The sequence below is a fragment of the Dermacentor albipictus genome, chromosome 3, assembly GCF_038994185.2.
Source record: "Dermacentor albipictus isolate Rhodes 1998 colony chromosome 3, USDA_Dalb.pri_finalv2, whole genome shotgun sequence".
Classification (NCBI taxonomy): Eukaryota; Metazoa; Arthropoda; class Arachnida; order Ixodida; family Ixodidae; genus Dermacentor; species Dermacentor albipictus.
Genome location: NC_091823.1, coordinates 41,364,989 through 41,377,722, shown reverse-complemented (window position 1 = coordinate 41,377,722; position 12,734 = coordinate 41,364,989). Strand labels below are relative to the sequence as shown.

The 12,734-nt window shown below is 45.6% G+C and overlaps 1 protein-coding gene across 1 annotated transcript in view; it reads right to left on the bottom strand.

Moving 5' to 3' along the window:
- Positions 1 to 12,734, bottom strand: part of LOC135902614 (cytochrome P450 3A14-like) — a 36,847-nt gene that overhangs the window by 5,211 nt on the left and 18,902 nt on the right. The window contains exons 6-10 of the mRNA XM_065432809.2: positions 12,113 to 12,350; positions 9,862 to 9,992; positions 8,701 to 8,788; positions 5,944 to 6,013; positions 3,671 to 3,779 (exon numbers count right to left, since the gene is read on the bottom strand). Of these exons, the coding sequence (XP_065288881.2) occupies positions 3,671 to 3,779; positions 5,944 to 6,013; positions 8,701 to 8,788; positions 9,862 to 9,992; positions 12,113 to 12,350 (636 nt within the window). The remainder of the gene's footprint in view (positions 1 to 3,670; positions 3,780 to 5,943; positions 6,014 to 8,700; positions 8,789 to 9,861; positions 9,993 to 12,112; positions 12,351 to 12,734) is intronic.

Here is a 12,734-nt window from a genome sequence, read left to right as displayed (position 1 = left end):
TGATATAATGACCGGGTCCTCTGAAAGCAGAAAAGCTTTTTATTCGATCCCATTCGATCCCATGCACCACACTGCTTTCACAGAACTGTCATAAAAAAGCTAGCTCACATTTTCATGATAGTGCACTGCTTGGTTTGTTGTTTGTGAACATAAAAGAGGTTACTCCTAAATAAAGATATTTCATCTACTAGTGCTTATATGAAGCAGGAGGCAAGAGGAATGAATGCCGTCATTTAACTTACGATAAGGGCCTAACTGTGTTTTGCATTATTACCTATAATGTAGCTACGCCAATCCTGTGAGAGAAAGAGAGAGAGAGAAGAGAAGAAGGAAAGAAAACTTTCACTACACTCCTACAGAAGGTTACTTTGGGAATGCCTGCAGTGAAAAGACACATAATGAAGTGGCACTTGCAGCTGTGGCTGATATCCAGTGCCTGCTGGTAGGTAGGTACGTTTCTATACCAAATCTAATGGGGTACCAGATTCGAAATACTAATGGTTGGTATTTACCAGTAATATTTGATACTGCCTACGCGTTGAGAGCTTTGGCACATAAGCAGGTATGGGCCTCATTATATATACTACAGTTCCCTTTGTAAAAGAGCACAAATTGATAAAGCTCACTATATCAAAATCTTCTTACGCACATGCACTACTGTTTTATTTTCTGAAATTCGCATTGTGGCTTTAGTGCCAAAAAAGAGGTAGTTGCGGCTCAGTGCTTTCTCTTACTGCTTACATGCTAAACTAGCACTGCACTGCCCTTAGTAGCGTATTTATCTTCATTGAAACAAAATCTGAGTGCCAAGCAATATTCAAGCGAAGGCAAAATACTAAAGCATCTCACTGTTCACCTCAATTGCTAACGTTTATCCAGTTTTTATGGCACTATGTTATTTCGAACCTCATACTACCTTGTTATGTAGCTTTGCCATGAAATAACATCAACATATTACCTAAGACTGTTCGGTGCGGTCTAATTGTTACCGTCGACGTTCATGATTCCTGCATCTGATCGGCGTGTATAGAATACACTATCTATTCTAGATACGCCAGTGCCCATACGTTATTAGGTCAAATGTTCCGAGAAGGTGCACAGGTCATAGAGTTTCTCACTATAACACCTAGAGGGTAATCTGGCGCCACCGTCTATGGGAGTTTCTTAAGGGGGCACCATGCCGTCATGGGAATGACGGTATATGTGTCTGCGAGGCTCGTGTTGGCTGGTGTTGTAAGAGGCTTCGTCTAAAACGTGGATATGGCTGCGCAAATAACGCGTTCTCAAAGTAAAATCTTGATAAAATGTTTCCATTCATGCATATTACATCTTTACTCACCCACGATGCATGACCAAGCGAAGAAAAGCAAGAACAGACGACCAACTGTTGCAAAGCGAGCGCGAACCTTGTCGTCTGTCCTCCAACTTTAGCGGCCCGCTGATACTTTTTACGTAACATGTAGTCGTACACACAATAAAAAGTTCTCATAGTTAAACAAAACATGTTTTCGCGTAATAATAAAGCTAAAACAGCTTTTCACGTGCTGTTCTAGTAGAAAATGAATCATTGTGACAGACGGAACGGTACTTGCCAAGCGCGTCTTCAAGGTGTCCTGTCTCTACGAGAACGATGTCAATCCGAATCCACAATATACCGGCATTCCCATGCGTACCACAGCGCAGCAGGGCCAGATTTCCCTCTAGGTAATGTAGTGAGAAACTCTATGGCACAGGTCCAAAAAACAACTGATAATATTTGCGCTGCATCTTACGCCGCGCGCAAGAAAAGAGCAGCGCCTTTTTCTTGACGATCTTATCCAGTAAGCTGTTTCGATGCGATTTGTTTGCGGTTAGGTGGATAAGCGCTCCACAAGCGATGCAAAGGCACTCACAGTCGATCGACGATACGGTATGCATGTCGCCTGCAAAAACGGAGTGCAGCTTCGCCGCGTAGATTTGGTTGCTTCCCAGGCAAGATGGCGGACCTACGCGCAACTGTGCTACCTGTGGTAGCATATACACTAACTCAACATTGATGTAGACCGTCGTGACACCTGGTGGCCCGCAGACAAAGCACTCGAGTTGACAAGGATGCTCAAGGCTTCAGTGCGCTCCATTGGCGCCTGAACAGAGTGAGCCCAATACCCGTATTCTAGCTCACCGTAACGATGTCCGGTACTAGTGAACCGGCAAGACCGGACATCAGGAGCCAGCAGCAGCAGCAGCAGCAGTAGGGAGAAAGGCAAAACAAAGTTTCACTTGAATAAATGAGATTTGCCTTCTGTTTACACGTCAATGTCTACGGTTTTTAGACTCCACAATAACTAAACGAAGCTCACCAGGAAGCAGGCGGCGATGCGTGAACCTACGTGGGCCCATCTCGACGAAGGGACAATTTCATAATTTCTGTCCAAAGTACTTCTGCTGAGGGATTTGCTCTTTGTGCTGGTTCACCCTCTTAACGAACGCTATCCAACACGCCATTCAGCCTCTTCTTCTTTGATGCATAAAGTAATTGTTTTCACAAGCCATGTAGACAAAAATTATTTTATACACTCCTACGCGAAGGCACCCTGCAAGCTCAGTTCTGATGATGACGGTGATAATTTAGTGGCTTCCACTTTGAAAGGGGGCAGTGACAAAAGCAGTCACCTAGCCTGCTTGAGTTAATCGGGCGTGCTATACACGCTTTTCACTCTAGCATTTTCGCACACGTCTCCTTGATCACTTTTTTTTCCACCCTCGGGCGGGGTCACAGCGCCACGACGTGCGGTGAAAGAGCGCAAACCAGTCGAGTGGGATGGCCGTACGCGGTGTACTGCTGCGTTCGAGCGCGGCCGTGGCATTTCTACAGTCTGCATTATATCCAGCTCATGTTCCTTTATTCTTCGCCGTTCTCTATTGACGCTGGCGTCCACCTGCGCGTACCAGCGGTTTCGTAGGGCTGCCTTTCTGTCTGCTCTTAGTGATGGCTCATCATCGACCCCGGCTGTGCGTTATCAGCGACGCCCTGGTCATACGGCGGCTTCGGGGCTACCGCGCACGCTGTGCTGCTGTCTGCCCTTTACATTCGATGCCGACAACGTCGTCAGCTGCCACCGCCGCCAACATACAAACCACACGAAGAGATAGAGGGAAGCAAGGAAGAACAGTGAAGTTAACAAGACGCACGTCCGGTTTGGTGCCCAGCACATGGTAAAGAGGTGAACAGAGAGAGAGAGAGAGAGCACTACTGCGCACACTCGAGGGAGTATATACCGAACCTACAAACGGCCGCAGATGCCGGTCAACTTCGAGTACTGTACTCCCAAGTGCGACTTGTCAGATAAGGCGCAGGCCTTCTTTCCAGTTGCTCATATATCTGTCCAGCTGGTTTAAAGCTGACCGGAGAGGGGGGGGGGGAGGGGGGGGGCGCTTGACGTCATAACGAGAACAAAAACACAGAAGGTGTTCAATATTCCCTTCGATGGCGCAAGAGTCACAACTATGTCAGCCACACCTAAGCGGAACGAGTAAGCTTTCATGAATGCAGCCCCGATCCATAGATGGCAACAAAACATTCCATTGGAGAGGGCAATTCGTAATGGCCAGTCGCGGCATTAACGAAGCATCGTATGTAGGCGACACTTTCACTTACTCAGCAAATAAATGAAATTTAAGTATGACGTACCGATGTAGACAAGGCTTCCAAGACTTCTTCGCGAAGCTTTTCTTGAATATCCGGGTACTTCGCGAGGGTAAAAGCGATGTAGCACAGTGCCGTAGAAGTCGTCTCGAACCTGCGTCAATAATGTGACACGCAAAGAGCGATTCTTTCTTAATAAGCTGAGTCACAGCCAAATCATACAAAGAGAAGGCGCAACGCACGATTTTTATGAGCTTTATGAATGTGAATTGGTCAGCCGTATTGTAAATGTGGACGGCTCTATAAGTGGTTAAACGAGTGAATTGACAGTTAAGCCGGCGAAAGCAAAGGAAAAAATGTTATGTCTTATTTGTTTAAGTTATATCGGTCTTTTATTTTCCTAACCTTGATTCCAAAAGGTAGCATGCGAGGGTATATCGACCAGTTTCCTAGTTCTAAGTTCACGTACTACGGAACGCCTGCGATTGAAACGATGGTCCACATCTGCCGCCATGGCCGTAGGTGGCACTGGCTAACACTGCCAGGGCTAATCTTAATCACGTACATTAATACCCAAGAAAGTCGACTGGATGATGGCTGCCGTGGTAGTCTAATCTGTAAAGCACCCCACGCACAATGCCAAAGATGTTGGTTACGCTACCAGTTGCGTCAAGTTATATTTTTGTCCACCTGCATTTCTCTTTTCCTTATAACTAGCACATTTCCCCTAGTACATTTCCCCTATGCTCCTCTCTCGTTTCATTGTCTATTTTCATCTATGGTTATGACTAAAAAAACGAGGCCTTCGGATCTCCTTATTCAACTCACATTTTAAATGAAATAAACATTTATTAAATGAAATAAACATAGAGTGTGTGTGTGTGTGTGTGTGTGTGTGTGTGTGCGTGCGTGTGTGTGTGTGTGTGTGTGTGTGTGTGTGTGTGTGTGTGTGTGTGTGTGTGTGTGTGTGTGTGTGTGTGTGTGTGTGTGTGTGTGTGTGTGTGTGTGTGTGTGTGTCTGTGCGCGCGCGCCTGCGTGCGTACACATGGACATTTATCGCTGGGTGTCCGTAATCAACCGGTGTCGTGACTTGGCAACGATGGCGAGCCGTTCGTAGTTGTGATGCCCCGGCGCCACCTTGTTGTTTCCACCCTTGCCTTCATCCTCTATGTATATACTCATCACCCGCGTTGTATGATCCCGTAATAGACAGCTTTAACTGAGCACCGCCGCTTACGGGCCGCTCCACTCTGATTTCACGCGTTGAGGCACTATAAAAAAAACATTATTTCGCATTCTTAATAAGTACGTCTCTGGGAAACCCTAGGCGATTCTCTCAATCGATTCTCCAGTGGAGTGAGGGCGATATTCTACGTTCCTCTGTCGACATGAGCGTATAGTGCTCACGCGCACTAGCACGCACACTAGTGGGTGTCCGTTTATGCGCCATCCCGGATGTGACGGCGCATGCGCGGCCACGGCGCCGTTTGTTGAAGCCGCGTAAACGGAGGTGCAAGAGCGAGCGTGCATGCCTGATGCGCGGCGGTGTCATCCAGCGCCCTCGTTGTGGGAGGTGACGTGATCTGTCGAGTCTCACAGGAGCGAGTGGCATAGTTTTTAACGGTGATAAGAGTACCGGCTCTCGGGACAAGCGCGAGCGTTCCCCGCGGCTCGCACTCCTAATTCTGCCAGCTTCGTGACCGCAAGTGTTCGGGGTCATCGAGTTAACTCTGTTTATGTGTATCACTCGCTAACTAAAAATCTTTACTGGAGTTTATATTAGCCATAAAACTACGAGCCGTAGTTCTTGTGATACTCTAACGGAGTACTATCATTATCAGTGATTCGTCTTTCGGGCAAAACAATCACTTTTTCATGTAATTTTGCCTCGTCAACGCAAGGCAACAATCCTCTGAGTGAGGCTCTTTATGATCCATGTTGGCTCTCGGTTGCATTACGTTCTTCATTCTTACTAATTCCATAATGTGCTCACTTAAAGACAGGACGATTTCCATTTTTTTTCCGACATCACTGACCGGTGGTACCAGTCATTGTCTCAATATTTGCTGTTTGTTAACATGTACGCTATACAATATCACCAGCAAAGCACTGCTACCTGAGTCCCCAGACTTCTTTACAGTTCGAGCAGATGTTAATATTTTTGGAAGACCTTATATTTACGTACTTGAACATGTACGCAACAAGGCAACATTTTTTATTCATTTTCTGACTGTCCTTCAAGAGCATGTCCTTCAAATGTGCACTAATGGAGGAACTCAAGTAGCAATGTCTAGGAATGTTTCTTTTATCATCCTTACCCGCCGATGAACACTACGCTCGCGCTAGTGGCTATTGCATGCGCCGACGCCTTCTTCGCTGGGGAAAATCCTGTGTACGAAAGAAACATGAAAGAATTTCAGATGCGATTTAGCGGTAAATGCGACAAAAAAGCCTTAGCATTACGTTGCACCTCTTTGAGGCCCCACATCCGCGGTTCGTCTGGAGCTCACTCGACACACGTCCTGCCTCTTCAAAGAGCTAACTGTAGCTAACGGCGATCCGGAGCAGACCACCGTAAGCCGCACCATATATATATATATATATATATATATATATATATATATATATATATATATATATATATATATATATATATATATATATATATATATATATATATATATATATAGTCACGTGGTCGTGACGTCAAAGAACACAGTAGCAATACTGTGAAAGGCAAAACCTAGCTTTTCTTGGGCGAACCTGTGCCCACAAAACAGGCTACACTTAATGCACAACGAGAGCGGCGAACACAGTCGGCGATCGTCGTAAATCTGATCAGCACGTCAAGCGCGTCGGCTTTTATAGAGCAGTCGTCGAATGTTCCAGACTAATCGTTCGGACCCGCGTGCCTTCCACAAAGTTCTACACCATTCGCGTTACGCGATGAAATCAGATAGCACAAGGTTCGGCGACAGCAGACAGCCGGGTAGAAGCATCGATAACTTTCCAGAAACGTCGGATACATGCAGGCGCGTCCCTCGCTGTGCGATTACAGTTGTTAAGCGGCGAAACGTGGTCGCCCGATGAAGATAAGTACACGTGTCAATATATATATATATATATATATATATATATATATATATATATATATATATATATAGAGAGAGAGAGAGAGAGAGAGAGAGAGAGAGAGAGAGAGAAGCAACGGTTTTACTCGACGCTTTCAATCCAAAAGCACGAGCTAACGCACCCACAATAGACAGATTTAGTTTAGCGCTTGCAACCGAACGTTATACGCATTACATACGTAAAGAAATAGCGTCGTCCTCAGTCCTCATGCTCCAAACGTTATTGGGTTTCTGTGGTCTAGGTGCGCTGTGATAACGTACGTTATTTATCGAGTTTAACGTTCGTAATGTTAACGGACGCTAAGAAATAGCGTTGTTGGACATAGAGGCACATATGGCTCCCGCTTCAGCGTGAATTCTCGTGATAGCTACGCTCTGACTCGCGTTGATCGCCAGTAACTACTGTAATGAGCTTTCGCTTTCTCTAAACTAACGTGAAAGGTTAGCTATAAGAGCGCACAGCGCATCCATTTTTTGAGGTCGTTCGGCGACTCTGGCGCCCGTAGGCCTAACGAGACGCGTCCGCGTAGCCACAGCAGGATGGTTGCTAATGAATCGTCTTGGCTTGGATACGTTTGGGACGCGGCACCAGACGGCGCCTTGCTTTCTAACGTCTTCTTTGCGTTTGCTTTTCCGTACGGGAAACTAAAAGACTTGAAAGGACGCGCACCGTAACGTCCCGCAATGGTACTTACGTTTAACCTACACGCAAAGCGACAAACGCTATTCTAAATCTGTCTAATGAAGATGCGAAGCGATGGTAATGGTTATGTGCAGATGAGGAAGATGACTTCCAAAATATGAAGGCTCACAAAACAATACATATATATATATATATATATATATATATATATATTACTGAGTTGCCCAAGGCGATCAGGACAACATATCTATCGCGGATAAATCAAAGCAGTTTTTAGGTGCGTAGGGCCCTCTGGGGTGTACTTTTCGGCGCTAACGTAGCCTCGCCACCTACGGGATTATCTGACTGAGCCATGTCGATTGCTCGGTTACCACGAAAGTCCTTCTTTAAAGTGTTTTTTTCTATTTTTAACATGCAATGGTGAGCTGTAAATTCTCCTCCTCCACTGCTCTACATCTGCAAGTTTGGAGTAACGCACCGGCAAAAGATGCTGAGAGCGAGCGGGGCTGCACTAATCCAGGTACAACCACATTAGGAAGGCCCACTAAGCTTTAACAAAGACACTCCCTCACCAAAACAGGAATCGACATCCCTAGAGCAGTATTCGGCCACTATCTCCCTAATGATCCCTAAAATTGACCCACGGACCTCAGTACCCACCAGCTGCGGAGCACCTGACCAAGGCGGCCGTTAGACCTGCAACACAGCAGAGGGTGCTAAGAATCTCTGGGTCTGGACAGGCCGCCAATGGAAATTGACCCTGTCAACCATTAATTGCCGAACTCTGTCGAGTGAGGCTAGCTTAGCAGGACCCTCTGTGGCACTGTCAGATATTGTTTGGGACATCATTGGCTTTAGCTAGATAAAACTGGTGAAGCTAAAGTTAATGCGTGACTGAAGTCAGACATGATCCCGGATCTGGGCTCTTTATAGTGGAGAATTCTTTTCGCTCAATTTCACTTATTTCTTATCATGCACCGTTCACGGCCGACCGATGCCGTTGGTAACGCGGGCGGAGGGCTGCTCGGACAATGCTCTAACGAAGTGCGAGATATAATACCTTTGGAACAGAATCGTTACAATAGTCTGGCCCAATATAGTGTAGGCAAAAAAATGAAGATTTAGCCAATCTTGGCACATCCGCATTTAACTCAGCAAAGCTGACGTAAAGTGAGAGAGTAAAGTGGCTTTTTCGTCATGTTTAGTGGCGCATGCCATCTATATTCGACAAGTGAGTCTCCAGTAGGGTCTACAAATGCGCAAGGAAATAGCACTGTGAACAACCAATGAGCGTGAGTTACCGTTCGAGTTCCGTGCACCGTTTCTTTCCGCAGTGTCATTTGCGTACTCCGCGTCAATCAGATTCTGAAGTATATCGGGCTTTCTAAGCTGCAATGAAAAAATACGTACGTAAATTTTCACAATTCTCCACCGAGTTAATTCCATGTTGCAGACATTGTAATTAAACTTGACATGTGCAGGTTAGTCTGATTCAATATGTGCACTTGATTTTCACGTAAGAACACTCCTTTATGTCTATATTAACTTAAATCAATAGGTCTTGAATAAGCAAGCAAGGTGGAGGCGATTTCACGAAAGGGATTGTGCCACCCACCGGTCTGGTACAAAAATGTTTCAAACGAGAGTACATGCGGATTCTTCGCAAGGAAAGTCCCTTATCAGTGTGTTCAACGGGGCTAGTTGGTTCATCTTGAGAATAAAAACAGGAGCAGCGCAACACAGGACAAGCGAGTAAAGAGCATACGACAGAGCTCTGTCCTGTGCTCTTTACTCACTTGTCCTGTGTTGCACTGTTCTTGTTTTTATTCTCAAGCCCCTTATCTAGGCAAAAGTATTTTATGTCCCAGAATGTAAACCGGGAAACCCACCACACCGGCGTAATCTGTTTGTACTACGGTGTTCGATAGGCGAGCAACAACAATTCTTTTTGCCACTGAAATGGACTTTTTCAGAGAATTGTGTGGCTTTCTTTTTTAAGCAGTTTTCTCCAGTCCCTTTGTGAGGTTAATATTCAGTTATGGAAGTTTTTTAAAAATAAAATTCGAAACCATAATAGTAAATCAGCGCAAAGGACTTTACAAGAAAGAACAGACGGGACACGGGGCTGTCCTGTCAGGACAGAAGGGACACAACACAGTTCTCATCAACTAGATCAGTTTTCAGACACTACTAGAATCGGAATGCTCAGGCATGGAAATTTGCGATATCACAAGTTTTCGGTAATATCACAAGCCCTTGATAAATATGGCTCATTCGTTTTCTATTGCTCTTTCTTCACGTTCTTTAAGGGCGAGCAACGAGGCCCTTATCCACCGCCAGTTCAAAAACGCTAACCTCGGCCGCCTTTCTTTTATCTCATCTTTCTTCACATTCTTACATGGATTTCTCTCTCTGCCTAGCTTAGCTCAACACGTTCAATGAAGCAGAAGTGTAACACGTACCGTGGGGTCTTCCTTCCTCATTGCTATTATTTTCGTCGTTTCCCTGCCGAGTTTTGCGAACGTGAAATCTCCTATTAGCACAGTAAACCAGTAAAATGGTTTCGTCCATCTTCTTAACTCTGTCGTGCTCTCTGAAAGAGAACCATCGCAGCAGTAATTGGCGACGGGCACTTGTCATGGCGGAAAGCTTTCGTCATGCCTATGCGCATTCACTCCTTCAATCATTTATTATCATATTGTTGGATACGGACCCTTTTCCTGGCATCACTCGAGTTTCCCGACCACATCCAATTGCCGTCGCATTCCAATTAGGGTGCGCAGGAGCGCGTCTACCACGTTCCCGGTCCTGTCAGACAAATTTGTGACCCCCACCTCAGGTGCCGCACGTGAGCTATTGTCTGCACCCCTGCTTGACTCTTCCCGAGAGTGCAACGGTAGCCTCGCACGGTTCCAGGTAGTTGATCTTGGTTCCGAGCAAAGCTGTTTTGCAGCTCTCTCCTCCAGCTGAGCACTTTCAGGCGGGGAGTCAACACCAAGACAACGCCGGTGGTAAGTCACCCGTCCGACAGTGCAGCCCTTGGAGCAACCCCATCTGCTGAATGTGACGGCACTTGAACGGGCGCCTACCATTGGAGGAAAATGACGACATCTGAGCGGGCTCGGTGATTGGCTGAAAATGACGTGACCCCGAGAGACCGAAGGGGTTAAAAGCGGGATACAATGAGAATAGACATTCATTCATTCGTTCGTTAATTCATTTTCTTTCGTTCTTCTTGCCACAGGCCGCAGCGTCCCATTTGCCGCCGGCCGCCGATGACTTTATGACTTCATTACTTTGTGTTATTACTGTACATAATGTAAATAAACCTTCAGTTTCATCTCAAAATCATCCTCAACGTTGGCCAACTCCCGCACTCAACGGCAAGATTCAATAATATTTATTCGTAGCGGGCGTTCGCTATAATAACATGAACACGCGCACGAAGAAATGATAAGCGCTGTGGAAACTATAGGTGCAGATACCACGGGAAATGTCTCGGTGTCGAGGTTTTTAGTAAGCGGACTCGTTCATTTTCCTACATTTCCCTTTTTGTGGTTTGTTGGCTTCTACGACTTGGCTGTAATCTTTACTTAAGTTTATGAAGGATAAGTAGTCGTTTATTAAGGACTTCGTTCTTAAGGGCATGTTCGAATTCGGCTCTCTTTCCTGGGAACTGCATGCGCACTTGTTTCAACATGTACCAGCTGGTCCAGTACGAAAAGCAAAATCCAACCACAATTCAAGAATGATGACTGCGGAACCACGATTTCAAATCTAACTTCCTAGCACCTGCTACACAGTTTTTTTCTCTTGAGGAATAGTTCTTTCCTAGTAGTCCCCTGACATCGGAGCAAAAGTAAGCATACTTAAGGGTCCTTAAAGGTACAATCCACGCTCAAGGCACTACCTTCTTAAACCACCACTGCGAACTTCCTCTCGCTAAGTCACAGCTCTGCCATAGCACTTTACGCGGCCGCTCATCTGCCATGACCACTTCCTTCTTTCCTGATGCAATCGTTTATTGGAATGCGCTCCCTGACAACTTCGTTACCTGTACTGACCGCAAAAAATGTCGTGGATACCTAACAAATCACTTTGAATAACTTTCTGCTCTTAGAGTACATCGTTCATGAACCCATCATGGACCACTCGGAATAGTCTACCCTTGCCAATCCTTCCACCTAGTTTTTTTTCTTTTTGCGAATGTATTACCGTGTTAATACTTTAAACTCGAAATTTTCCTTTGATTGCTTAAAGTCATACAAAATCAGCGATGTTTCTTATTTTTTTACGTAACCACTCTTACACGTGTTTGTGTTGCCCCCCCCCCCCTTGTATAATGCCTTTGGGCCTTCAAGGGGATAATAAATTAAGTGAAACGAAACGAAATGAAGTAGATGCCGCGGTATCTTATTGACTACGGTGTTGCCCTGTTGAACTCGAGGTTGCAGGTTTGATCCCGTCCGCTGCAGCTCTGTTTCGATAGGGGCGAAATGCAATAACGCTCATGTACTTATATTTAGGTGCACGTTAACGTATCCCACCTCGTCAAAATTATTCCGAAGCGCTCCACTAGCTGACATGCATCATAGGTTTATCATGATTTTGGAACGTAAAACCACAGAATATAGTTTTGTTAGCGTTCCTAACTAAATATCGAGCGTTCCACTTATTCATCCACACTGCACAATGCTGGAAGAGGTAACGTACGTGCGATCATGTGCAGTGGTCCCTTCATGATGCCCTTAAAGACACTCTTGCCGAGCTTTAGAAGCGGATGGTCGGGTTGCCCCTGGAAATGCTCCTCGATGCCGAACGCCCCTCGGGCCGTGTAGTCCATGGAGAGCTGCTCGAATTTTGGCATCATGTGAACCTCCCTGCCCGTGTCGGCGTACTCTTCCAAAGACTTTATGAAGATGTCTGCGTTTTTTTCGAGGTGTGGCATCATCTAAGTGGCAAAGAAAACGGTGTCGGCGTTTCAATTTTAGGCATATACTGAAATAGTTCTTGGCGTAATGTATTTGATTCTTTAGAAAACATGACTGAGTACAACACGATGTTATAAAGATCAAGCACAATATTACGGTGCATGTTGCATGGCACACCTCAGCTCACAAAATACCTGCCAGTCTAATCCGAGAAGATAAATCTTGATCGCAAGTTGAGGAAATTGCTATAAATATAGTATTGATCATAAAGTGACGCTACGTAAATAAAGTCATTGGCAAGAACTTAATTTTAATCTAAAGAATCACTGAGCTTCAGATCTTCACGGTGTGCGCGTCTTCGTCGTCGTCGTCCCCGAGCTCTTTTCGGCGTCCTCAGCTATCGC